This window comes from Podarcis pityusensis, assembly GCF_964106645.2.
Source record: "Podarcis pityusensis genome assembly, chromosome: 10".
Taxonomy (NCBI): domain Eukaryota; kingdom Metazoa; phylum Chordata; class Lepidosauria; order Squamata; family Lacertidae; genus Podarcis; species Podarcis pityusensis.
The window spans coordinates 25,253,703-25,281,063 of NC_138035.1; the positions used below are offsets into that span (position 1 = coordinate 25,253,703).

The 27,361-nt window shown below is 45.8% G+C and overlaps 1 protein-coding gene and 1 long non-coding RNA gene across 5 annotated transcripts in view; one reads left to right on the top strand and one right to left on the bottom strand.

Annotated features, from left to right (window-relative positions):
- Nucleotides 1-14,634: 14,634 nt before the first annotated feature.
- On the bottom strand, nt 14,635-16,980 carry LOC308457734. Its single transcript, XR_013977095.1, has 3 exons — nt 16,938-16,980; nt 16,451-16,647; nt 14,635-14,796 (listed from the first exon to the last, which is right to left on the bottom strand). It is a non-coding gene; the product is annotated as an uncharacterized lncRNA (long non-coding RNA).
- A 1,210-nt stretch (nt 16,981-18,190) lies between these two features.
- Nucleotides 18,191-27,361, top strand: part of STAB2 (stabilin 2) — a 103,441-nt gene continuing 94,270 nt past the window's right edge. For 2 of the 4 annotated variants that reach the window (XR_013977060.1, XM_080971659.1), the window contains exons 1-5: nt 20,047-20,284; nt 21,714-21,847; nt 24,220-24,335; nt 26,094-26,179; nt 26,913-26,982. Coding sequence is in view for 3 of the 4 variants with exons in the window: in XM_080971659.1 (XP_080827785.1) it covers nt 20,204-20,284; nt 21,714-21,847; nt 24,220-24,335; nt 26,094-26,179; nt 26,913-26,982 (487 nt within the window). In the remaining variant the exon portion in view is untranslated. Of the gene's footprint in view, nt 18,233-19,568; nt 19,590-20,046; nt 20,285-21,713; nt 21,848-24,219; nt 24,336-26,093; nt 26,180-26,912; nt 26,983-27,361 lie in introns of those variants that run through there. The other 2 variants (XM_080971660.1, XM_080971661.1) reach the window with 2 other exon arrangements.

The window sequence follows — 27,361 nt, forward strand, 5'->3', positions numbered from 1 at the left end:
CCAATGGTAGAGGAAGCACACGAAGCAAGAGTCAATGGAAATCAGGAGAAAAAGCTGTCCCAACTCCAGTTATTCAAAAGGATGGATTGGAGGCAGAGGCTGATAAGTTTACCTCCAGCCTTTGAGCAGTTCTGCTCACTAGGAGCTAGCCTTAATCGTGTGACAAGAGACCTGCCTTCCTTGTTTTCTCTGTGAAAACAAAACATTTGATGGCATATAGTGTGGTGCAGTGGTTATAGTGTTACACAAGGACCTGGGAGAGCGGGGATTCAAATCCGCACTCAGGCACAAAGGTCACTGGGTGACCTTGGGCCAGTCACTATCCCTTGGCCTAACTTACCTCACAGAGTTATTTCGAGGTTAAAATGTGTGGGAGAAGAACCATATGCCACCCCCTCCAGCTTTGTGGAGGAAAGGTGAGGTGCAATATATATATATATATATATATATATATATATATATATATGGAAATAACAGTAACAATAAAGGTAAAGGTACCCCTGCCCGTACAGGCCAGTCTTGACAGACTCTAGGGTTGTGCGCCCATCTCACTCAAGAGGCCGGGGGCCAGCGCTGTCCGGAGACACTTCCGGGTCACGTGGCCAGCGTGACAAGCTGCATCTGGCGAGCCAGCGCAGCACACGGAAACACCGTTTACCTTCCCGCTAGTAAGCAGTCCCTATTTATCTACTTGCACCCAGGGGTGCTTTCGAACTGCTAGGTTGGCAGGCGCTGGGACCGAGCAATGAGAGCGCACCCTGCCGCAGGGATTCGAACTGCCGGACCTTTCGATCGGCAAGCCCTAGGCGCTGAGGCTTTTACCCACAGCGCCACCCGCGTCCCATAACAGTTACAATAATAGCAGAATATGTTGACCAGGTTTTTCAGTTCACCTTTTTTTTTTTATCACCACGGTGTCACATTAAGCCCAACCTGTTTATCAGTCTTGGTGAGCTTTGAACAGTGCACTAATTATGCTACTCTTAAAATCTTCTGACCTGCTAGCTATGAGCCAGAAATAGAGAGGATATCAGGATAACGGGTGACAGTCATTCAAGTTGCCAGCATTTTCCGGCTTCCCATTATGACAGGGTGTGTATCTAGGGGTATAGAGACATATACTTTGGCCTTCAAAGAGGTCACATAAAAACCTCTTTTCAGCCCACAGGGAAGGTGAAAATGTAGCATGCATACAAAGGGGAACTGTGTTTCAGCTGCCAGGACCGGAACTAATGACAGTCAAACAAAAGTTCATAGCTCAGTTCAATCAACGAGCTTGACAGGCAATGGTTCCTCTCAGTTCATTAGCGTTGGCAAAATGCAGGCAGCTCCTTAGAAAGATTGTCTTCTATGGGCTTCAGTGAGCAGCTAAAAGTTGTGTCATGTGATTCTCCACCTCCCATTTTATCCTCACAACAACCCTGCGAGGTAGAGAGAAAGTGACTGCGCAAGGTCACCCAGTGAGCTTCTTGGCAGACTGGAGATTTTAATGTAGGTCTCCCCATTCCTAGTGTGAAATCTTCACAATAACACTCTGCTGGATTAGGCAGGACTGGAATGCAGATTTTGGATTGAGCAGGGAATGTTCAGTTGTTACTGCAGACAATTCGCTTCAGAAGCAGTGATAGCGGGTGCCTATTGGGACCGGTAGGGTAGAGGGCAGGGAGACTGACAGTAGGTGGCGCCAGAGCCAAAACCAGGCAGCGCTAACAACAGCTTTGTACACACTCCTGTATCCACTGTGTTTCTGCTGCTGGTTCGAGAAGCTGTATACACATGGCCTTAGCCACAACGTATATCTATCTGTATCTATGCTGATGTTTTTCATGAAATGCTGCAATTTAGTGATGGACTCCCCTTCATTGGAGGTTTTGAAACAGAGGCTGGATGGCCATCTGTCAAGGACTCTTTAGCTGTGATTCCCGCATTGGAAGGGGTTGGACTAGATGACCCTTGGTATCCCTTCCAACCCCAGAATTCTGTGATTCTGTGATGTATTTTCCCCAAAACCACCCTCAATCCAAATTCAGAAAAAGAATGACCTAGCTTTGTTTTAAGCCAGTAACATGTACACAGCCTAATTCCAATTTTGTCCCCATCCTTCTTCCTGCTGAGTTCCACATGGACAAAACTGAGGCTAAAGAGGAGGAAACTAACCAGCTGATGACTTTGAGGTTGTGACCCATTTGCATTTCTCTTCTCCCCCCACATTCCATGCATTACTGCTTCCACACTACAGATATGTTCAAGCTAAAATGCAAACAAAACCCAGCTTGCCAACCATGTGCAGTTTTGCATTTTAAACTCACTGCATGTTAGCTACAGCAATAAAATGGCAGTTCGCTCCTGCTATCCTGACGCTAAATATGTTTCCTTGGGCACATAAGCACCATCCATAGAAATGGATAATACATTTGTAATGTGCAAATAATAAAATGAGCATCAGTAACCATGTTCATGCTCAGTCAGCCACACGCTGACTATAAAACATTTTTTAAAATAAGGAAGGAAGGATGCCATGGTGACTTGATTCAGCGCTGGTGGGCTTATGCTGGCCAAGGTGCTGATGCAGAGCCTGTTAGCTCCTTCCACTGTCATCTATTGCAAGAGGCAGACATTATATACTAGAATCTTAGAATTCTAGTAGAGTTGTAGAGTTGGAAGGGACCACAGGGTCATTTAGACCAACCCCCTGCAATGAAGGAATCTTTTGCCCCATGTAGGGCTCGAACCCACGCCCCTGAAATCAAGAGTCTCATGCTCTACCAACTGAGCTATCCCAGTAGTAGTACAGAAATTGTAAGAGAAAGTTGCCCCAGACTTTCCTGGCTTATTACCCTGCAAAGATTTCCCATATATTTTTGTTGAGATCCTACACAAAGGATTGTCCGAAACAATTAAAATAAAATAAAGATGTTAACATTTGAGTTACACAGACACATGCAATATGTCTCTGAATACCAGTTGCTGGGGAAAGAGGCAGGAGTTGTGGGCTTCTCATAGGCATATGAATGGCTGCTGCGTGAACAAGGCTGCTGCACTAGATATGTCTTTGGCCTGATCCTGCAGGCCTCTTCTCAATGCACATTTTTAACTAACGTAACGTCAGCATGTAATCTTGGAAGCAAAAGTCTACACCTCTGCAAGGAAATATGATACGAATGTGTTCAGGAGCCACCAATTTCAGAATGGTAGCCGTTAGATTTCTAAAAGTTGGTCAGGGGAGCGAGAAAGGTGGTTGAAATGGCAGCTATTTCAACCGGCTATAATCTACTGCAATTGCTTTTATTCTGCTGCCACCTGGTGGAAATAACATTAATTTTGCTTTGATACTTGGAATCCAGGCATTCTGGGTCACATAGGTCACAACTGTTCTCCTGAAACTGATCTTAGGTCTTGCAGTACTCTTAAGGCTGGTCTCTCCCATTTATAACCATTTATAACCATTGCACTTTCTGATGATGATGATTTATTAAATTTGCATACTGCCCTACACCCGTAGATCTCTGTGTGGCTGACAACATAAAACTGTAATATAAAATTAAAAAGTAATAAAAATAAGTACAAACCAAAAAATCCTTACTCCCACAATACATTTTAAAGGGCATTGGATGTCAAAATAAAAAAAATCCTTCCAGTGTATCTGAAGAAGTGTGCTTGCACACGAAAGCTCATACCAAGAACTAACTTAGTTGGTCTTAAAGGTGCTACTGGAAGGATTTTTTTTATTTTGACTATGGCAGACCAACACGGCTACCTATCTGTAACTGGAACCATTGGATGTCAGTTAGCCAAAGGCCTGGTTGAAGAGAAACATTATCACCTAGTGCCTAAAGGTGCTTTAGAGGTGGCCTAGGGGCTCCTAAATTTTCATAGTGGGTCCTGATCTCCTTCCCACCCTTTCTTAAAACCTTCCCCCCTTCAAAAAAACACTTTGCTTATATGGAAGGGGATCCAGTGGCCCGCTAGATGTTGTTGGGCTCCGACTCCCCAAATCCCTGACCATTAGCCAGGCTGGCAGAGGCTGAAGGTGTTGTTGTAGTTCAACAACATCTGGAGGGCCACAGGTTCCCCACTACTGGCTTACAAGGTAGTTGGATTCACTGCAAAGTGCACTGCTAGTAGAACTCAACAGGAAGTAGGAGAGAGGATAAACTAGAATTGGTGGGCTCTGCCTGCTAATGTCTGTGGCGCCATCTACAGTTGGGCTCCCCACTTTCCACCCTACCAGTCCCTATACGCACCAGCTGCCACTGCTTTTAAGTACCTAGCAGCACTTTAGTTGAGAAAAAGCCTCTTATTGGCAACAGCAGGCCTGGCCAACTTTGCTTCTGGTTACCTCACAAATAACTTCTCTATAATCTGTCTGCGATGATGGGCTGGTTGGATGCAGAAGAATGGTGGGAGGAACCAACTGAGGAATCACTAAGGGAAGAAGGTCAGAGCTTTGGGAGTGGTGGTGGGACAATGATGAGTGGTCACAGGGAGAAGACGGGGAGGAGGAGGTGTCAGAAGCTGAAGAGGTAGCAGGGCTTAGTGAGCTGGGAGAGTGTGTGTCAGAAAGAAGTCCAGAATCAGAGGCAGAAGCTGAAGCAGGAGGGAGGCCAAGAGGCAGAGATGAGTCAGGCTGGTGAAGAGTCCTGGGCATCTCCCCCTCCTGCTATGACAAGCTCCCCACTCCATTGACTGCCAGAACCAGAAGAGGCATGAAACAGGAGGAGCAAAGAGAGCCACACAGGTACAGTCTCTGAATGCTTGGGGAAAGCCCTCAAGATGAAGATACATAGATGGCTTGGGGGTACCTTTAGTCTTGGCAACTGATTTCATAGAGTAAGACCTACTGGGAATGAGCTGCTGTGCTCCATTAGGCCTGCACCCACTCAAGTATGTGAAGATCATCTTTTTGCTAATAAAAAGTTAACTCCAACTTTTAACTGTGTGATTTACTGGCCGGTTTGCTCTCTGACACTCTAGGTGGTGGTGGTGGTGGTGGTGGAGAGAATCACTTAATCTCACATCATTTTATAATTTTCAGTGTGATAGTTCAGGTCTTGGTCCATTTAAAATTGTTGTGTAGATAAAAATGGGTGGTGGTGGTGGGGACTTGTATGCTATCCTGTACTCCTTCTAGAAATGGGTGGGACAGCAATGTGACTAATAACGGCACTGAAAAGTATGATGTGTCGTTGGGGATATGCAACATTGGGTGCTGCAGTCTTCAAGCAACGGGTGAGAATGTGGGAACGGGGCCTTTTTCTCTACAGCCTTTTAGATGGAAGGGGCCTCTAAGAGTAATTACCAGGCTCCCTCGAGGTCTCATGCAATGCCGTCGGTGGTCCCCTGCATTGTCCGAGCGCCGCTTGTCTCGCTGATACGGCTTCCCTTAATGTTCCTCCTCAGCGAAGGCTTCTGCACTGTTGCTTCGGATAGAGCTGCCTTTTGTTTGCAATTTCACCAGCTGAGAGAGTCTTTTAAGAACAAAGGGAGCGAGCAAGCTGCAGAGGCCACTGGAAAGATCTAATCTGTGGCTAAGACCACCCCTTGACTGACAGCGTGCACCACCATCAGCTGTAGGCCCCATGAACACTTTCTCATTTCAGTCAGCTGTCTTTGCCTTCTCCCTCATTACGCTGATGAAAAGCGACAGGCTGCAGCAGACGCAGAGCATTCCTCAGCATACCATCTGCAGCTCCGGCCGAAGGCTTCCAATGGGCTTTCTCAGAATTTATTAGTTCTGTCAGTCTCTGCCTCTCACACACCCATACAAAGATGGCTGCCATCATGACAGAAACCAAGATTTGTAACGGCACAACTCCTGCAAGGAGTTTCAGAGCAGTGCCCTGACGCTGAAGTATTCCATAAATTGCTGTGCCCAACTATAGCTTTCTCATTCTTAATGCTAAATGAAATTATTTGCCCTTTGCTGCAATCCAGGGACAGGAGCTGTAGGAAATGTTACAGGCTCCCAGAAGCAATGTTTATGGTACCAAATATGAAATGGAGGCCAACAACCTATATCAATTTCACAAGAAACATTTCATGCTTTTATTGAAAGATTGACATTTCAGGTTTTCCTCTTCTCTTTTTTTTTTCAAATTGCTCTTTATTGAGTTTTTCCACAAACAAAATAAAACAATCTACAATCATTCTTAGTGTCGTCTTTTTTTTTTTTAAAAATAATTTTTTATTAAGGTTTCAATCAAAAATTAAGCAGAAAAAAACATTAAAAAAAATACACAAATACACGATACAAATCCCAGAAAGAAATAAAAAAACACGAAAAGCAAGAAACAACAATAAAAAAAGAAACATAACAATTAAAAACAATATCACTTTTCCATTTCCGTTTTTGAGTTTACTTATTTTCTGGACTTCCTCATACCTCCCTCTTTTGTGTTCCAATCCAAATTGTTTGTCTAGCAATTTCTTTTCCACTTTTTTAATCCCAATCTTTAATTTTAATATAATATATAACTCTTAAAACTTCTTTGATCCTAATCTTTAATCTTAATGTAATATAACATTAAAATTTTACCTCTTAAGTACCAAATTTCCATTTCCTTAAACATCTTTAATCCTAATCTTTAATCTTAGTCTATCAATAACTTTAACCTGTACAGCTGGAAACCACTTATTTTCAATCCAACATCACTCTAACATTCTTTAATTTTGCAATGTTTCTGAAGATAATCTTTGAATTTCTTCCAATCTTCCTCCACCAACTCTTCTCCCTGGTCACGGATTCTACCAGTCATTTCCGCCAGTTCCATATAGTCCATCAGTTTCATCTGCCATTCCTCCAGCGTGGGAAGTTCTTGTGTCTTCCAATACTTTGCGATGAGTATTCTTGCTGCTGTTGTTGCATACATAAAGAAAGTTCTATCCTTTTTTAACACCATTTGGCCGACTATGCCCAGGAGAAAGGCCTCTGGTTTCTTAGGGAAGGTATATTTAAATACCTTTTTTAATTCATTATATATCATTTCCCAGAAAGCCTTAATCTTTGGGCACGTCCACCAAAGGTGAAAAAATGTACCTTCAATTTCTTTACATTTCCAACATTTGTTATCGGGCAAATGATAGATTTTTGCAAGCTTGACTGGGGTTATGTACCACCTGTATATCATTTTCATAATATTCTCTCTTAAGGCATTACATGCCATAAATTTCATACCTGTGGTCCACAACTGTTCCCAGTCAGCAAACATAATGTTATGTCCAACGTCCTGTGCCCATTTAATCATAGCCGATTTTACCATTTCATCCTGAGTATTCCATTTCAGCAGCAAGTTATACATTCTTGACAAATTCTTAGTTTTGGGTTCTAACAGTTCTGTTTCTAGTTTTGATCTTTCCACCTGGAAGCCAATTTTCTTGTCGTCTTATTTACATTGCGTATAATCACGCCCCGACTTCCCTCCTTCCCAGTTGCGGTTTTCTTAATATACATCTTCTCTTACAGTTTCTTCTTCATTTCTGTACATGTCACAAGAGTTATGTTAACCCTGCTGTAGGTTTTAAACTTCTGCAATTAATTCCTATATATGTTACAAATTTACTCCATTCTTCTACAAACTTTGCCCCTTTTTGGCATCAGATTTTGTACGTCATTTTCGCTAATTCTGTATATTCAAATAGTTTAGCCTGCCATTCCATAATCGTTGGGATCTCCGGCAACTTCCATTTTGGGGCTACGAGGATCCTAGCTGCTACCATGGCATATTGAAATAATTTATGATCTTCGTTTTTTATTTCCTCCCCTATTATCCCTAAAAGGAAAGTGTCAGGGAACTGACATCAGAGCGGGAGGCGAAGGGGAGGCTCCTGGATGATGCTGGAGAAGGACCCAGCAGCAGGGGGAGAGGCGACTCAGTGGAGGGGGAAGCATTTAAGCGCAACACCAGGAACAAAAGTGAGCAGATGGGAAAATCGGAGAGAGGGCTCACGGACTCTTCACTGGAACTCAGTGAGGAGGGGACAGGTCCCCCGCTACCCACGCCCACCCTGCGCAGAAGGCTCCCGCGCAGTGAGAGGCGGAGAAGATTGGGTGTCAAACAACTCTTATGTTGGAAGAGATTCAAGAAACGCCCACTGACGGATTCTGCTAGTGACTGAGACAGTCATGATCAGAAGGGGCTGTGCAGTCAGAAAGGTTTAACAAGGCAAATCAGCCTAGAGAGGCACCAGTTTACGCACGAGTAACTCATACTCATTACAGCAATCCGTCAGTCCCTGAAAAGTTGCTCGTGCGCAGCAGCAGGCAGGCAGCATCATGAGCAAGCCCGGAGAAGCAGGCACCCAAGGGGGAGCAGCTGGAGGGCAAACGCTGGAGGAGAGGAACCGAGATTTGGAGCAGCATGTGGCCATTCTGATGGCACGGCTGGACGAAAGGCGGTCTCAAGATGCACAGGTCAGACCCACCCCCATAGCAAGGAAGGTACCGGGACTGGTGCACAAGTTTGGGGGGAAGCCGCAAGAATACAGTGCGTTTAGAACAGAAATAGAGTACGCATTGGAATTGCAGCATAACGATTTTGAAGACGACGCGGCGCGGGTGGCATATGTTGTGGGTCACCTGCAGGACGGGGCCAGAGAATGGGTCAGACCCCTTATGGCGACGCAGAATTCCACCATGCAGGACCTGAGGAAATTCTTCCAAGCGATGGACGCGATGTTTTCCACTGATGTTCAAAAAAGTGTGACTAAGCGGGAATTGATGAACTGTAAACAGGGGAGCCAGTCAGTCAGGGACTACTGGTCGCGCTTTGCCATGATAGTTCATCGCCTCGGGTGGGAACTGGGCTCCGAACCCATACAGATGTTATTCGAGGAGGGGTTGTCCCCAACGGTTAAGGATGAACTTTCCCGCGCACCCCGCCCACAGGGGATGGATCAGCTGACCAAGGCTGTGCTTGCGATTGGCGTGCGCCAGGAAGCGCGGGCCCAGGAGAGGCGGGAAGGGAGAGAGCAACGTTGCCATGACTACCGCATTCCTGAAATACCAAGGCAGCCCTCCCCGCCAGCAGAGCCAATGGAAATAGATGGGGCGCGCGCGCGGGAAGTTTCAAGCACCAGCGAAGGGCGCAAGAAGGAGGGAAAGGATTGGAAAATCTCCAAAAAGTGTTACCTTTGCCAGCGGCCAGGCCATTTTGCCAGAGCCTGCCCTCAAAGAAAGGCTTAGCAAGGAATGGTGGGAACCGCAGGGGGTGAGGAGGAGGTGGTAAAGGAACAGGAACAGGGAAACGAGAATGCTTGGCTGCCAATCAAGGGGCACAACAGCCAAGCCAGCCACCAGTAAAAGTGCCCCAACCAGACCCCCCCAAGGCGGCAATAGCCATCGAAGTGGTGCTAGAACTCCCGAACGGGCACCCAGTCAAGGTGAAAGGCATGCTGGATTCAGGCAGCTCATGTAATTTCTTCAGCAAGGACTTTGCATTAGAGCACCAGCTCCACTTACTGCCTTTGGATTTTCCCTTGCAAGTGACCACCATTGATGGCAGGGAGCTTCTAGGAGGGGAAGTGACACACCAAACCCCGCCAATGAGAATGAGGGTGTCCAGGCACTCGGAAACCATCGCCTTTCACGTCGCCTCGCTAGCAGGACCCCCAATAATATTAGGGATGAGCTGGCTAGCACAACATGATCCAGTGGTGGCGTGGCATCAGAGGACAGTCACCTTTGGGTCAGATTACTGCCTGGAACACTGTCTAGGGGGGGAAGCCCCAAGAATGACCGTGGCCAGGGTGGCTGGGATGGCGGTGGAGCGGAAAGGGGAGGTGCCGCCACAATACGCAGATCTGCGGGAGGTCTTCAGCGAAAAGGAGGCAGATAGACTGCCACCCCATAGGCCCTTTGACTGCCAGATCAACTTGTTTCCGGGGGCTCAGCTGCCAGTGGGTAAGCTGTACGCCATGTCAGACAGGGAGATGAAGGAGTTGCGAGAATTTATCGACAAGAACCTGAAAAGAGGCTTCATAAGAGAATCAAAGGCAGTAGGGGGCAGTCCGGTGTTCTTTGTGGACAAAAAGGACACAAATAAACCCAGGCTCGTAGTGGACTATAGAGCTGTCAATTTGGTGTCAGAACCCGTGACCTTCCCAATGCCCAGGATTGACGACATTTTAACGCGAGTGAGGAAAGGCAAAATTTTTACCAAGCTGGACCTCAGGGGCGCATACAATTTGATCAGGATGAGGGAGGGGGACGAATGGAAGACCACAATGTTCACACCCCTAGGTGCCTTTGAGTACTTAGTTATGCCTTTTGGATTACAGTCGGGCTCCGCCTGTTTTCAAGCTTTCATGCACCACGTGTTGGGGTCTCTGCTGTACAAGAACTGCGTAGCCTTCTTGGACGACGTCTTAATTTATTCGGACAATGAGGAACAACATGTTAGAGACGTCAGGGAAGTGTTACAACGACTGCAGAAGCACCAGTTGTGGGTCAAGCTGGAAAAATGTCAGTTTCACGCCAGAGAAGTCGAGTTTCTGGGGTACAAGTTGTCTGACAAAGGCTTAGCAATGGACCCAAGCAAGGTGCAGGCAGTGCTGGAGTGGAAGGCTCCCAAAACACGGAAGGACGTACAGAGGTTCCTAGGGTTCAGCAACTTCTACAGGAAGTTCATCAAGAACTTCGCCCACTTGACAGCGCCAATCACGGATTGTCTCAGTAGCAAAAAGAAGTTTGTGTGGACAGAAGAGGCCCAGCAATCCTTCAAAAAACTGAAGAAGGCGTTCGCATCGGAAGAGCAACTCCTGCACGTAGATCTGGAGAAACCCCTGAGGCTAGAGACCGACGCATCCGACAGAGCCGTGGGGGCGGTCCTTTTGCAGCCAGGGAAGGGAAAGCAGGAATGGAAACCGTGTGCCTTTTTCTCCAGAAAACTGAGCAAGTCGGAGCAAAACTATACAGTGTATGACCGCGAACTGCTGGCAATCTACGCGGCCTTTCGTCGTTGGCGTCATCTACTGATAGGGGTGCAACAACAGATCCAGGTTTGCACAGATCACAAGAACTTGGAGTACTGGAGAACCGCACGAGTACTCAACCAGAGACAGATTCGATGGGCACAGGAGTTCTCCAAGTTTTTCTTTGAAATCCGCTACGTGCCCGGAGAAGAAAACGTAAGAGCAGACGCTCTCTCGCGTAAACCGGAGTACCTGGAAGGAGAGGGGCCGCCGGAGAAACGACACGTGATCCCCGAGGACCGATGGGTGTGTGGGGGAACTTTGGTGGGGAAACGAGAACTAGCCGGGCTGACCAGAAACGACGTGTTCGCGCAAACTAAAATCCGGGAACTACGAGACGGAAGAGGGACCCAAGAAGGGTTTGAGGAGAAGGAAGGGGTACTGTACTATAGGGGAGCGCTGTACGTACCGGGGGAGACCCTGAGGGGAAAGGTACTCAAACAACTCCACGACAACCCCACAGCAGGGCACTTTGGACAGCACAAAACCATGATGCTTGTGACCAGGCAGTTCTGGTGGCCCAGGGTGAGGGAGGATGTACGGGAATATGTACGGGGGTGCGACCGCTGCCAAAGGGCAAAGGGGGAGCGGGCTGCCCCCACAGGATTGCTGGAACCCTTACCCACGCCGGGGAAACCCTGGGAGGTGGTATCCATTGATTTTATGACAGATTTGCCCAAGTCCCGGGGAAAGACAACAGTCATGGTAGTGGTCGACCTACTGACAAAAATGTGCTATTTTATAGCTTGCTCACATGCTGTAACGGCAGAGGAAACAGCCCGGTTGTTTGTGGAGCACATATTCCGGCTGCATGGCGCCCCCTTGAGGGTTATCTCCGACCGCGGAAAACAATTTACTTCCCGGTTCTGGAGGAAACTCATGAGCTTACTGCAGGTGGAGGTGGGTTTCTCGACGGCGAGACACCCAGAGACCAACGGGCAAGCAGAAAGAGCGAACAGTATACTCCAGCAATACCTACGCTGCTATGTCAGCGAGAGGCAGAACGATTGGGTAGAAAAACTAGCGCTGGCTGAATTCGCGTACAACAACGCGGAACACGTGTCCACGGGAATGAGCCCATTCATGGCCAACCATGGGTGTCATCCCAGGGCCTTCCCGGGGAGTGGGGAGGAAAGCTGGAGCGTACCCGCCGCAGAGCAGTTTGTGGAAGAAATGGAGGCCCTACACCAGCAACTTAAGATGAACTTGGAGCGGGCCAAGGAAACTTACAAGAGGCAGGCAGACAAGCACCGCAGGGAAGGGGAGACCATACGGGTGGGGGACCGGGTGTGGTTGTCCACCCAAGGGCTACCTTTCAAAGGGGGGTGCAAGAAGTTGCAGCCCAGACGGCTGGGACCTTTTGAGGTAACACAGCAAGTTAATCCCGTGGCATTTAAGCTCAGGTTGCCTGATAGCATGAAAATACACCCGGTTTTCCATAGGTCCCTGCTTTCACCGCATAGGGAAGGGCGGGAATTCCAGGGGCAAGAGGGAGAAGTCACCACACACCCGCAGGTAGAAGAAAGGGAACACCACCACAGGGCCACGGAAATACTGGACTCAAGGTGGCAAGGGCGCCGGGTGGAGTATTTGGTAGCGTGGGAAGGGGAACCCAGGTCCGAAAACACGTGGGTCCCCACGGAAGCCGTCGAGGACAGGTATCTGGTGGAGGTATTCCACCACCGGTTCCCGGACAAACCCAAACCCCTGGAGAGATTCTGGGAGGAGCAATTTGGAACCACAGATGAGGAAGAGGTTTTTGAGGGATTTTCTGACTCCGAGGAGGGAGGAGAGGTTTCGGAGGAAGAAGCATCAGACGGGGAAGACCACCCCGTTGGTAGGTGGAAGAGCGATTGGGAAGCGGGTTTCGAACCCACGGAAGATGGTGACAGTTCCTTCCGGGGTTTCCCCGCCTCCTCGGCCGACGAAGGGGACGAAGTTGGTCCCACAGGTCGGCCCAGGGGTGGAGGGGATTCTGGGGGGGAGGTGGATGTCAGGGAACTGACATCAGAGCGGGAGGCGAAGGGGAGGCTCCTGGATGATGCTGGAGAAGGACCCAGCAGCAGGGGGAGAGGCGACTCAGTGGAGGGGGAAGCATTTAAGCGCAACACCAGGAACAAAAGTGAGCAGATGGGAAAATCGGAGAGAGGGCTCACGGACTCTTCACTGGAACTCAGTGAGGAGGGGACAGGTCCCCCGCTACCCACGCCCACCCTGCGCAGAAGGCTCCCGCGCAGTGAGAGGCGGAGAAGATTGGGTGTCAAACAACTCTTATGTTGGAAGAGATTCAAGAAACGCCCACTGACGGATTCTGCTAGTGACTGAGACAGTCATGATCAGAAGGGGCTGTGCAGTCAGAAAGGTTTAACAAGGCAAATCAGCCTAGAGAGGCACCAGTTTACGCACGAGTAACTCATACTCATTACAGAAAGCCTCCGGTTTTGGGGGGAATGTGTACCTAAAAAGTTTCTTGAGTTCATTATATATTAGATCCCAAAATTTTTTCATCTTTTCACATTCCCACCACATATGGTAGAGATCCCCATCCTTAAGCTTGCATTTTCAAGAGGCTTTGTTACCCAGTTTGTACATTTTCGCCGGTCAAATTGGTGAAAAAGGTTTTCCTCTTCTCAAATCCACTTTCTCACATAACAAAACAAACAAACCACTTTCTCACTACCCACTAACAATAGCTTTTGAAAATCAAAGGAATGACTGCTTCCCTGAATGATGGGAGGTTGCATATCCCAATTTTCCCCATCTCAGAACTACTCCTCCGTGCCCTTGCCCCTTCCTACACTCCCCACCTGCATCCATCCTAGATGTGATCTGCCTCATTACTTTTTCTGTGTTGCTCATATCTGTTGCCAAGAAGAGAGCACTTGAAGCACTTCATGGCTTTATGGGCTGTTACTGTTTCCCACCATGTGTTGGCGTGTTGCTTGTTTCGCCCAGCTGTGTAACTCTGTAGATCTGTTATTATCATTTTATTTTTTAGTGTAGATGTGAACAACTGTAAATATAGGTGCTGGGTTCCTGCATTCCACTGTGTTCCACAGCCTCTTTTTCCCAGCTGCTGGTATGGCTGCCATACATAGGAGCCAACTCCTAGGGGCTGTGGGCGCTTCAGCCCCCATAATAAAAATATTTGAGGGGGCCGGTCCCCCACAAAGTTGAAGGGCATTCCCATTCAAATGGTGTCTGTGCACTGCATCGTGTGATCAGTTATGCGGGTCTGAGCTTACCTGGGCCACCACAGTATTTTATTTAAGTTGGTACCCCTACTGCCATAGAAACCTTTTTACTACCTATGCCATGCAATAACCACCAGCCCTTGCCACGATAACCCCTCCCTTCCTCCCAGTGCCTGTAAAGAAAGGGAAAAGCCTGTGCAGAACCAAAATGTATTCTGGTTTTCTGGAAATGCAGCACTGGAGTATTGTTGAGGGAAGGATTGAAGGAAATGTGTTGCCTGCTCTGTCTTCCTCTCTTCCACTAATGCACATGCGCCGGCAAATATGCAAGAGAGGGTAGATACAAGGGCCACCTACGGGCGGACCATGGGAGGGCTAAGCAAAATGCAGCACATGAAACAAAATGCACTATATAAAACAAAGGAAGTGCGGACCTGTTTAATTGATAAACAGAGAGTTATGTGAATCATTAACGAATCAGATAGGCATGGGATTACAGAGGTTTGGGAAATGGATTTTTCGTTGTGGTGTGTGTGAGCCATAGAATGCTCTCAGTAAGTCTGTGAGATACGCAGAACGCTTCCGTCTTCTTCACTGAAGTCTATTAGTAGTGTTCAGTAGAGGAAGTAAAACACTAGATATAAGAAAATAGAGACAGGTTCTCAAAGTGCCCAGTGAAAGTTTACTGTGGTTAATTGCACAGTGCATTTGTGACTCCTCTTGCAAGATGCCACAAGGCATATAAGTAAGGTATACAGTTCCATAATATACACAAGCAGTTCGGGACTATTTGTGCATAACACATAATAAGCAATGCACTAGCAGAAGCTAGTGCAATGAGTCCTGCTAGCGACTCCCTACCCTCTCCCACCCTTTACTCTCCCCCAGTCTGTTTGGGTGAGTCAGGAAAACTCCAGGACAACACAAAGAGGGGAGATTGTTCTGTCTGGAAGCAGAAATGCTGGCACTGATGGAACGATCTCCTTAGCGTGACATTGAATTCCACCCCAAGAGTCTAATATGTTCTCAACTATCGAAGAATGGCAGATGAAGATGATGGACTATATGGAACTTACCGAACTGACCAGAAGACTCCGAGACCAGAGAGAAGAGACAGTGGAAGAAGATTGGAAGAAGTTTAAGGAATATTTGAAAAAATATGTTAATATTTAAATCTTAGAATAGCTTTGGAAGTGGATATAGGCTGTAGGGTTAGAAGTAGAAGATAGTGTATTTTAAAACAGTATTATTTGTAAGTGATAAAATGTGAAGTTATTTTAAGTGTGATAAAAAATGGTTAGAAACTATGATATATGTAAACTGCTAAAGATGAAGTAAAATGAAAATCAGATAGGTGGGACTTGAGGAAGCCCATTTAACAATGTTTAGAAAATAAGGATATGACAAGAATTTGTTTGTATTATTCATTTTTCTGTTTTTGTTCTTTATTTGTGTTATAAAGTGAATAAAAAAAATTCGGGGGAAAAGAGTCTAATATTTTCTGATGCACTAAGCTTTACTCAGAGTCAGCCCATTGAAATGAATGGACCTAACTTGTGTTCATTAATTTCAGTGGGTTTGCTATGACTATTGCTTCATTGAATACCACCCATAATATGGGAAATGCATGTCGGGGTGCAGAAATCTAATTCCGCAAACATTCCTAGTGAGACCTTAAAAAAATATATCCACACAGGAGCATATTTTTGTGCTCTGGCATTTGCAGGCAGTGGGGAAGAAGCAAGTCTCATGGGAATGAAAGGGTGGGTTCCCCCCCCCCCCCATCCTGGTGATGGATAAAGAATGTTTGGCTTTGTCTTGATCATAGCACAGGAAAGGGAAATGTCTGATTTCTAGCCTTTCTGAAAGCTGTTCTGGACCCCTGGTTGACACAGGATAACAGGAAAGAAGCCACATTGACCCCCCCAGTTGCTGCAGGACCCTGTGAGTTGCCAAACAGGAACATAGATACAAGAAAAACAAACAAATTATGCTTAATGTGAGTTACTAGGTTTTCGTTCTCTGCGTGCTTACTTTGAGTTCTTCTCTTTCCTTCCTTGTAGTGCAACTCAGGAACTGCTAGGAATCACAATCATACAAATCTTCCAATCTCTCAAATGTTATAATGGATCTTTGCAGCTCCCCTGGCCTTCATTGCACTAACCCCTTATCCTGCTTTCTCTCCACTTGTGGCATGGTGGAAAAGCATCATCAGAGGCCACATAGTGCCTCCCAGTAAACAACAGCCACCCACCTACTAGGATGTCAGCATATCAGTTCTGCCTTACCTGGGAAGCCACTTCTGTTTATGTCCAAACATTTTGAGAAAGTGACACGAAGGAAGAGAGAACATCCAGCTTTCTCTCTGCTCCTGCTGCTCTGTGTGCCAGTGACGAGTCTCTGCAGCCTTACACCAGGGTAACATTCCCACTAATAGCAGGTTCAGGTTGTATAGGCTGAGAAGAACGGAACCGCAACAGGACCACTGAAAAACAAGAGGGAGGTATCAGCATGTTCAGGGAAGTCACGCCCCACCCCTGAAAAACCATTTCAAATAAACTTAAGAGAACAACCCTAGAATAAAAAGAAAAGCAAAGTCCGTTAAAGAATGAGCATGCTCAGTAGCAACAGAATGTCAAGTGCCAATCAAGGAAGAGAATGGAGAACCAGAAAGGGGTGCAAAAATGGAATGGGCTGCTAGAGAAGGGCATGATGGCTGGATGGCTGGTTACTTTATGATGAGGACTCTTGCTAGGAGGAGAGACTATACGGCACCATTTAGTTGCAGGTCCCTCTTGGAATCTTGGATCTGCATTGGAATTGTTAGGAACATCAGTTTGTATCCGAGGATCCCAGAAGCTGCACCAGAACCAGCAGCAACTTCTGCAAGCTGGCACACATGGGGCTGGCGGGGGCACATGTGCACCTCTACATAGTAATGAAGCCTTCTTGGGTGGATCTAGCTGCCCATGAATCACATACAGTCCACAAAAGTCAAAGTGCATGGATAGACCTATTGAAATAAAGGTCAAAATGAAACAATGGCCCGCAAGATGACTTGGCTGTACAGTATAGGCTTTCAGTATACACAGTCAACTGTAATGTATACACTGTAAACCCTGGAGAAACGATTGACTTCCCCTGCACATAATAGATCTGATGAGTGTGCAGGAAATCTCTCTGCCTTGTCCTTTCCTATGTTAGAATTTTTAGAATTTTTATCTTCTTTCTTTTTCTTTTTTAGCAGAACATTCTCGAAAAGAACAATACACGGCCACAGTGACAGGTTGGAGGTTTATTTGTTTGGTGCTTGTGATTAATGTTTTCCAGTTAGATAAAAGTCTATTCAGAGAGGCTGTGATTGAACTAATCTAGTTAGAGGCATGGGAAGATTTCAATGAATAGCATTGGTCAGTCTTGTACACAGACGAAATCTTTTGGGCTCTATGCAAAGGAAACAAGAAGAATTTGCACTTGGGACACATGGGAAAGAAAATATTCTAGTGTAACCACATGCAATTTAAGAAGATTCATTTCCTGGTAACTAATTAGGAACATGCACAGCTGTATCATATTAATTCAGACTATTTCTCTGTCTAGATCAGTATTGTCTATCCTCCAGGTCTCTCCCTGGTCCTCAGAACTCTTCCCAGGCCACATCCAGTATGTCCAGGTCATACCCCACCCCAGGCCCTGCTACACACACACACACACACACACACACACACACACACACGTGTTTTTGCCTGGCTGGAGAATGTCCTTGATTGTCTACATGGAGGTTAGAAAGGGACGTGAAAGTATGTATAGAAACTAGCCTACTACCCCTCCCATCCGTCAGTATTCCATGGAAACTGAGCATGCTCAGACTACATTGTGCTGGGTTTTTAGGAGGAGGAACCTCTTCTTAGGATTTCTTTCTATATATACTGTATATGGAAATATCTGATCTGATCTGATCCCTCCTTCTTGTTTCCCTCCGTACTAGATTATAAGGTGCAATACACACACGTTGCCAGTAGAGGGAACCTGATCAGTATCGGATGCTTCCCTACATTCAACGAGGAAACGTGAGAATAAACTGTAATTAGAGAACCTGAAACGGCCAATTTCAACTTCTGTTTTCCCCGGAGGATATCCCAAGGCATACCGGAAACAACTGGTTAAGTCCATATCTGACCTTTGGCGGTATTCCTGATTAGAGCACCTCTGGTTTTGCCCTGGAAAAGTCAGTAGTGCAGTTAGGCTTGCAACTTATTGTGGGGGTTACGTTCCAGGGAATCACGCCTAAAGCCAAAATTGCATCTAGTCAAGACTATATGTGATTTTAAAACTATATGTGATTTTAAATGGTGGGTGAGAATATAAAAGTCATTTTCCCCAGAACCTCGACCTTTTCCCACCTGCTTCTAATTTTTTGTTTGAAATTTCCACCTGTGGAAAGCTAAATGTGCACAAGTTGTGGACTTGCTGTATCTCATGACCAATATCATTTGGGTCTCAAAACTCTTGCAATGCCAGCTTACACAAAATTAATTAATTACATGCAACCATCCACAATAAAGAAAAAGTACAAATCTGTCATTCCAAAAAGCTAAAAAAAGCAACCCTTAGCTTTCCCATAAATAAGCCACTCAGCATTTTGCCTCCCTCTGATTCCTATAAAAAAAAAGTTAGCATGGTTATAACAGCAATGTGCCATATTTTCAAATGCTATTCTGAAACTGGGACTTGGCGTTGTAAGATGCCTTTGGAATTCTTTTTTTATAGAAATCTTCCTTTGATACTACTGACATCAATTGGGAGAGGATACTCCTTCAGATCCAAGCCCATTCCTCCTCTAGGACAGATTGACCAATTTAATTTCCCAATATCTCTAGAAAATGAAAGTTTTCTTCTGGATTTGTTCAGCCAAGGCAACAGAGCACTTCCATCCCACTTTAATTGTGCAAACTTATATGTCTGGTATGCAAATAAATCCCTCCTGCAAAATACAGACAGTCTGGTAAAGGTAAAGATAAAGGTACCCCTGCCCGTACGGGCCAGTCGTGTCCGACTCTAGGGTTGTGCGCCCATCTCACTTAAGAGGCCGGGGGCCAGCGCTGTCCGGAGACACTTCCGGGTCACATGGCCAGTGTGACGAAGCTGCTCTGGCGAGCCAGCACCAGCGCAGCACACAGAAACGCCGTTTACCTTCCCGCTATAAAGCGGTACCTATTTATCTACTTGCACTTAGGGGTGCTTTCGAACTGCTAGGTGGGCAGGAGCTGGGACCGAAAGACGGGAGCTCACCCCGCTGCGGGGATTCGAACCACCGACCATACGATCGGCAAGTCCTAGGCACTGAGGTTTTACCCACAGCGCCACCCGCGTCCCAGACAGTCTGGAGGCAGCCTCAAATGTTTGTTTGCACTGTGAGGCATGCAGGTAATTAGGACTGCTTTACAAAAACATGTGTCGCCTATCCTAGCCTTCTTAAAAGAATCGATAAGATATCACAACATGAAGTAAGCACTTGCTACAGCTAACTGGAAACTTAGAGATGCTATTTTGCCCACCTCTGATAAGCCTTTTATTGCGCTCTGTTACACTCACATCTTTGCAATAAAATAAAATAAAACCAAGATCTGTCTCACTTCATTTAAGAAAGGTTAGTGGATGACACATTGACTCATGGCCAGAACTTTATCTTCTGTCACCAGTGCTCAGTGTCCTTGGAAATCTGCTGTCAACAACTCCAGAAATTGGGGAGGGGGCCCAGGGAGGAGAATTTGCACAGTAAAGTCTGGCAGGATGCCAGTTAGGAAGTGTTAAATGAGTTTGCTGTGAGCACTTTCTGCAACTACATGCATTTGGGTAGCCTTTGCTATCTAAGGTCAGGTTTCACATGCTCTCCATTCATTGCCTGCTTTGGGAGAAGGTAAAAAGGATATATTTTGAATGGCACTCGCTTTTGTCTAATAATGTAGATGAACTGAGCACGGCAGAATTTTGTAAAATTGTGTTGCTACATCAGCATTTACGAGCAACTATTTTTCATCATGGAGAAACACTTGGCATTTTTATTTCTCGTATCGTCTTTAATTACAAATACCATCACTTTATTGAAAACAGCTGAACAGGTAAGTAGTGTGCTTTGTTTTTAGATGACGATACCAGAGTTTTTCATAAGGATCCATACTGGATGCTTATAGAGAAAGGAGGAGTAGCTATGGATAAACCTGTTGGCTGGTATTCAACTAACTTTTGCTCGCAGTAGGCTCTCTGAAATTAATGAACATGATGAAGTTAGGTCCATTAATTTCAATAGGTTTTCTCTGCTTAGTTGACTATCTCCCATAAACACACCTACAGGCGAGAAATTGAGTTTGAACAGGTGCAGAGTAAAACAGGCAGAGGACTTGAGCCTGATCTCTGAGATAGATTTTAGAGCCAATCTTGGACTCTCTTGGCTCTGAAATGTTGGTGTATCCGTTGTTCTCTCCATGAAAGAGATTTGGGTAACTAAGGCTACGCACTTCTTTTGAAGTAAGTGCTGTTGTGCATAATGGGGCTTACTTCTGAGTGGACATGCATAGGATTTACTGAGAAGCAGTGCTTTTTTTCTGGGGGGACGCAGACCCCTAAACATTTTGTGAATCTAAGTTTGGCCTCATTGAGGGGCAGTATTTCAATATGAGTAGGAAAATGAGAGTACCCCTAAACATTATTTAAGGAAAAAAGCACTGTAGAAAAGTAAAGTTTCCCAAGGAGCTGGGGTTCTATGTCAATTTGGGTTCTCTCAGCTTCTACTTTTTCTAGTCTTAAATCCAGCTCTCAACATTTCTGCAGCAATTCGCCATTTTTTAAAAAAAAATCTTCATCATGAAAATTCCTTAGCAGATTTATCTTAACAAACACATTTTTGCATGCAGTTTTGACTAAAGTACACATTTTGCAAGTTTTATGGTCTGCCCATGAGCACCTGGTTGGCCACTGTGAGGAAAAGATGCTGGATTAAGTGGGCCTGTGGCCTCATCCAGCGCAGGGCTCTTTCTCAGGTTCTTAGTTTTCCTCCTGGAGCCAGTGGCTTCATGAGCACTTTTTTTTTTTTTTTGGTCAGGAAAACAGCACAGAAAAATTGTTAAAACCTCTCCTGCCCTGCACCACATTCCCAGTCCAAGGTCTATTCTTTAGCCAATGCTATTGTTTTTGTGAACAAATTAAAAGGCACACAAATGTAACCATGCATTTAACATGCCGTTTAGTTTGGCTCTCAGAGGCCTCAGGGCACAATGGGAGCGTAAAGTGCTGCTGTTCTATTAAGCTTAGCATTTACGGCATTGTTATTATTCTACCTCCTCCGCTGACTGTAAACTTCTTTGACTTCATACATATTATTTGACTCTCTCCACTAACGCTGAGCCTCTACTAAATGATTGCCTGGAATAGGCCAGAACCACTGTTAACGTCAACACACCCAACTGCTGCTGAAAGCTCTATTATGACAATAGGTGCGAATGTGGGCAGCTCTAATTGCCTTAATTCTGTTTTCCCTCACTTCGCTCTCAGGCAAAGAACAAATGTGACGAGAAGGCACTTGTTACCACAAAAACCAAATGCAGGTCTTGTTCCCTCAACTATGAAATCAGTTGTCCTGAAGGTTATACCAAAATCACCAATAGCTCTGGGATACGTGACTGCAGGTAATTCACTTGTTTACTACATATTGATATTGCCAATAAGCGTAAGCCCCATTCGCACAATAGATCTATGGATACTATATGGAATGTAAAAGGCACTGTGGTCTAAACCACTGAGCCTCTTGGGCTTGCCAATCAGAAGGTTGGCGGTTCGAATCCCCACAACGGGGTGAACTCCTGTTGCTCTGTCCCAGCTTCTGCCTACCTAGCAGTTTGGAAGCAAGTAGATAAATAGGTACCGCTGCAGCAGGAAGGTAAACAGTGTTTCCGTGCGCTCTGGTTTCCGTCACAGTGTTCCGTTGTGCCAGAAGCAGTTTAATCATGCTGGCCACATGACCTGGAAAGCTGTCTGTGAACAAATGCCGGTTCCCTTGGTTTGAAAGCAAGATGAGCGCCGCAGCCCCATAGTCGCCTTTGACTGGACTTACATGTCCAGGGGTTCTTTACCGTTTACCTTTACTATATGGGATGGCACCTGCTCGCCCTGCTCCTCAGCTTCAAATCCGGAGAGGCCCTAAAGCTGTTTCTCTTCAAATGTTTTCTGCATATACAACAAACACATGTGTCACAGACTAGCACACCACAATAGCAGGATCTGCATGTGTTTGTTACACAGATTGAAAAGATCCTCATGCATACAACTTCACACAGAGACCAGGTCTCCAGTATGCAATAGGGAACATTCGTGTGTGCTTTTCAAGGCTCTGGAAGGTGTAGAGAAGAGGCCCCGCTACACGGGTGCAGCTGAGTGCAGTGTGCATGTGTGCAATCAAATATCATAATGAAAAAACTTGTGTTGATGGCTGAGCCAGTCACGATGCCCCCCTGCATGGTCGTTGCATAAATGCAAAACATTAAAAGAGGCCCTGAAAATGTACTTAGCTGAAGTATGGAATGTCTCAAGGATGGCTAAGCTATTAAGAGATATTAAGGAAAAGACAGTATGTTTCTATGAGAATTGCAGGCCCTTTATTAAATTATTGGGAGCAGGGCCTGCCCGTGTGGCGTTGTGAGGCAGTCACCTCAGGGTGGCAGGCTCTGGACAGGACTGCAGCCCATCCACTGTGTTTCCACTGCCTGCCCCTGCCACCTGCTCCCATTCTTGCCATCTAGGCTTCTTTTACTTCCAGGTAGTGCCTGCTGAGGAGGTGGAGGAGGAGACAAGGTGCGACATTTTCAGTTTCATCTGGAGTGGCAAAACATCCTGCCTTTTTTATTTCTTGGCCATTAGAGGAGGAGGACCGCAAGTTCCACAGGTGCAATTTCTCCCGTAAAGTTGTTGGGGAAAAGTGCACCTGCCGAATGTTGCACTCTGTCATGATCATGGATTTTAAATGGCCAAAAAGCCTGGCATCTTACACAACAGCAATGGCAGCCTTGTATAGGAGTGAGAACCTTGCTAAGAATCCAATGAAAAAGAAGAGCTGAAAGGAGGTTAAGACAAGACTTAAGACAAGCCCTACACGGCCTTGGCATAGTACAGTGGTACCTCTGGTTACAGACGCTTCAGGTTACATACGCTTCAGGTTACAGACTCCGCTAACCCAGAAATATTACCTCAGGTTAAGAACTTTGCTTCAGGATGAGAACAGAAATCGTGCTCCGGCGGCGCAGCGGCAGCAGGAGGCCCCATTAGCTAAAGTGGTGCTTCAGGTTAAGAACAGTTTCAGGTTAAGAACAGACCTCCGGAACGAATTAAGTACTTAACCCGAGGTACCACTGTACTGTATACTTGAAGGAGCATCTCCAGGCTCATTCAGCCTGGACACTGAGGTCCAGCTCCGAGGGCCTTCTGGCGGTTCCCTCACTGCGAGGTTATAAGGAACCAGGCAGAGGGCCTTCTCGGTAGTGGCACCCGCCTTGTGTCAAGGAAATACTTTTAGAGGATATCTGAAGGCAGCCCTGTTTAGGGAAGTTTTTAATGTTTGATGTTTTATTGTGTTTTAAATATCCTGTTGGAAGCTGCCCAGGGTGGCTGGGGAGGCCCGGCCAGATAGGCGGGGGTATAAGTAATAAATTGTTGTTGTTGTTGTTGTTAGACTTTGAAAATAAGGGCAGAGAGTTTGTGTAAAGAGGCCAGTGAAGGGATCTGAGTGGCAGCTTAATAGTGGCATGTGGCAACTAACTTTTACCCAGAGTAGGCGTCTGAAAGAAGGCAGGGGTGATTCCTGCCAAATCTCTACAGACAGAGAGTTCCACAGGGCAGGGCTGCCATGCTAAAGGCTCGATCTCTAGTGAAGGCCAACAAAACCTCAGGAATGTGGGAAACCAGCAGAAGCAGCCCATGAGAGGCACTTTTAAAAGGTGGAAGCCTTTTTAGGGATTTAGCTGTTAACCGTGTAACTTTAACAAAACCCCAAATCCTTTTCTTCCAGGTACTACCTTGAAATCAGGAGTTTTACCCTCTCCCTCCCTGGATGCCGGCACTTATGCATGAGGGAATTCCAGCAGTCGCAATGTTGCCAAGGATATTGGGGGCCCGAATGCCTAGGTAAAAGTGTCTTATCGGCATACATCTGCCTTCTCCCACCTGTAGTCCTCCAGATGTTCTTGGGCTGCAGTTCCCGTCAGCCCCAGTCAGACTGGCTACTGGTCTGGTCCACATTCCTGTTGTTAGTGGTAGAGGATATAGCACTTCAACGAAATGTAAATAAAAAGAGGAAGCCCTTTTCTTGCCAAGGTTCAGCTGTAGAAAAATACTGATAATAATGGTAGTCCTGCGAACTGATACAGAGGACTGGCTACCCCTCTGCTGTAGCTTCAAAACAAGAGGCAGCCAGGAAATGGAATAAAGTTGTCAGCAGTTTTCAGGTGACTGCTTCATGTGCGCACACACTTCCTTCATTGAGAACAGTCCAATGCATGAGCCTAAGCACTTTTCTGGATCTTGCTCTCAGAGTCTGAATGCCATTTGGTTAGCCTATTGCAGGCATAGGCAAACTCGGCACTCCAGATGTTTTGGGACTACAACTCCCATCATCCCTAGCTAACAGGACCAGTGGTCAGGGATGATGGGAATTGTAGACTCAAAACATCTGGAGGACTGAGTTTGGGGGTGCCTGGTCTATTGCTTCAGGCCAACCTGAAACATTTTGCTGTTTTAGGCAGATCGTTGCCTGCTACTGATCCTTTTAACTACAGACACCAGGAGTTGAATCTGTACCAGATTCCTTACAGAGTTCTTGGACTAATGTCAATGGTCTTCTGTAGCCCATTCTGCAATATGGCACTCCATATTGCCTCTCCAGCAGCGAAAGGTTATTTATTACTATTGCATTCTTTTTTTTTAATTTCCTGGATTGCTCCCCATGATTCTCCCCAAACCAGTGACACACAGTGCTTCCCATGATTCTCCCCAAAACAGTGACACACATAAAAGTATTTTTTAAAAAACATTTTTAAAACAACAGCAGCACATACACAAAATCTGTTCAAAATCAGAGACAGATACCAAGTGGAATAAAGATTTTAGAAGGCTTGTTGAAAGGCAACTATATTCAACAGGCACCAAAAGGACGAAGAGATAGGCAGTGAGTAGGTGCCACCGCAGTAAAGGCCCAATTCCAACAGTGTGTGGAGTAGACCTCCCAAGAGGATGATCTCCCAAGAGGCCATCTTTTGGGTGTCCTGGTCCCAAGTGGTGTACCAAAACCAGCCCCTTGAACTTCACCCATTGGCTAATTGGCAGACAATGCAATTCTTGCAGTAACAGGGTAATATGATGGCAGTATGCCACCCTAGTGAGCAGTCAAGCCACTGCATTTTGCATTAGCTTCAGATTCCAGGTCAACCTCAAGGTCAGCACTACATAGAGCGCATCACAACAGTCCAATCTTCAGGTTCTTAGCGTAGGTTATGAACTTGTCCTTTTCCACCTTTCTGTGATTTCCATTTTCACATCTGGTGGCCTTCCAGATGTTAGCCTGACTGCATCTGCCATGATTCCTAACCATTGGCTATGCTGGATGGGAGTTGGAGTTGAAAACACCTGGAGGGAGACAGGTTCTCCACCCCTTATCTAGGGTGTGCAGCGGTGGTGATGGGGGTGGAGAATTAACCTTGACACTTGCTCTCCCTTTTTGGGAACTGGAAAAGAACCTGTCAGGGTATAGTGTTTTATATGGTCAGCTGGCCAGCACAACTCCCGTACTGACCCAAAATGCCTATCTGAACAGATTTTAACAAGCTCACTGCTCTACTATAAAACTCGTCACCATTAAACTGAGTTTTGTTGATGGCTTGTTTTCAGAATGTCCTGGTGGAGCAGCATTGCCCTGTAATAACAAGGGGCGTTGTTTTCAAGGTGTTATCGGAAACGGAACCTGCACCTGCAAGGTATGTGCTTTTTGTTATTACAGCTGAGAAATGGCACAGAATTAATGACTACAGTGTGGCTTCTTAATAATTTTTAGGAAAAACCTGAGTTATGAACTCTGAAGTCTCTGTTTAAATCTCACTTCTGCCATATGCTTAGTAGGTGACCTGCCCAATTACACTATGGACACATTCACACATCACAATAAACCACACAGCTGGGAGGCGGGTTAGGAAACAGCTGCTTTTGATTTTTCACAGCTTGCCATATCAGCTTGGACCCAGCTTAGAAAAGCAAAGCAAAGCAAAAGGAATAAGGCTCTTAAGTAAACACACACACATATGAGAATGGAAGCAAATAAATGAGGTGGTTTACTTTACCAGTTTACCAGTGATTAATCTTAGCTGTGGTTTGTTTAAACAAGCCAGCTTCATCAGTTATAGAAGTTGTCTTGTTTGGTGCTGATCATAGTTAACGTTCTCCACACTTTGTTGGACTGGATGGCATGACAAACCGTGGTTAAGTAAAAGCAGAAGCACAAGGTTCTGAACATGGAGGAGGAGGAGAAAGGGGGGTGGGTGCAAAGCTGGAGACTTGCTGTGCCTTGTTCCTGCATGTTCACATCACACTAAACCATAATTTAGCATGGCTTGCAAATGCAGTCATAATGTAGTCATGAGTTTGCAGCCTGAGTCTTGTATCAGCTGTTATACTTTCGTAACCACCCTTATTTTTAAATGCTGCTTCTTGTAGAAAGGCTTTGGTGGAACTGCCTGCGAAAAATGTGCAGAAGACAATCTCTATGGACCTAATTGTACCTCAGGTATGTCTAGTTTGGGTAGGGTGTTAGGCTCCTTTAAAAATAGAATGTACTAACTCATAAATGAAAATTCCATTACTGTAGGTTGCAGAGATAATGTCCTATTTTGGCATTAGGAAAACATAATCCTTCACTCAAAGCAAATGCTTTGTTCCCATCCAAGTATGCTTCTTAAATGCCACTTATGAGGAGCATCCATAATCTGGCAAATACTCTGTGCTGTCCAAAGGGTTTATCTTGGAATGTAAGGCAGGCCACCATGCTATTCATGGGTTGTTGTTTTTTGCAAGAAGATATACCTGAGAAATATATCTATGCATCCAGATTATCCCCAAATTCATGTTGATCTGCAGCTACATGTGTGAAATTGCAGTCATGTAGC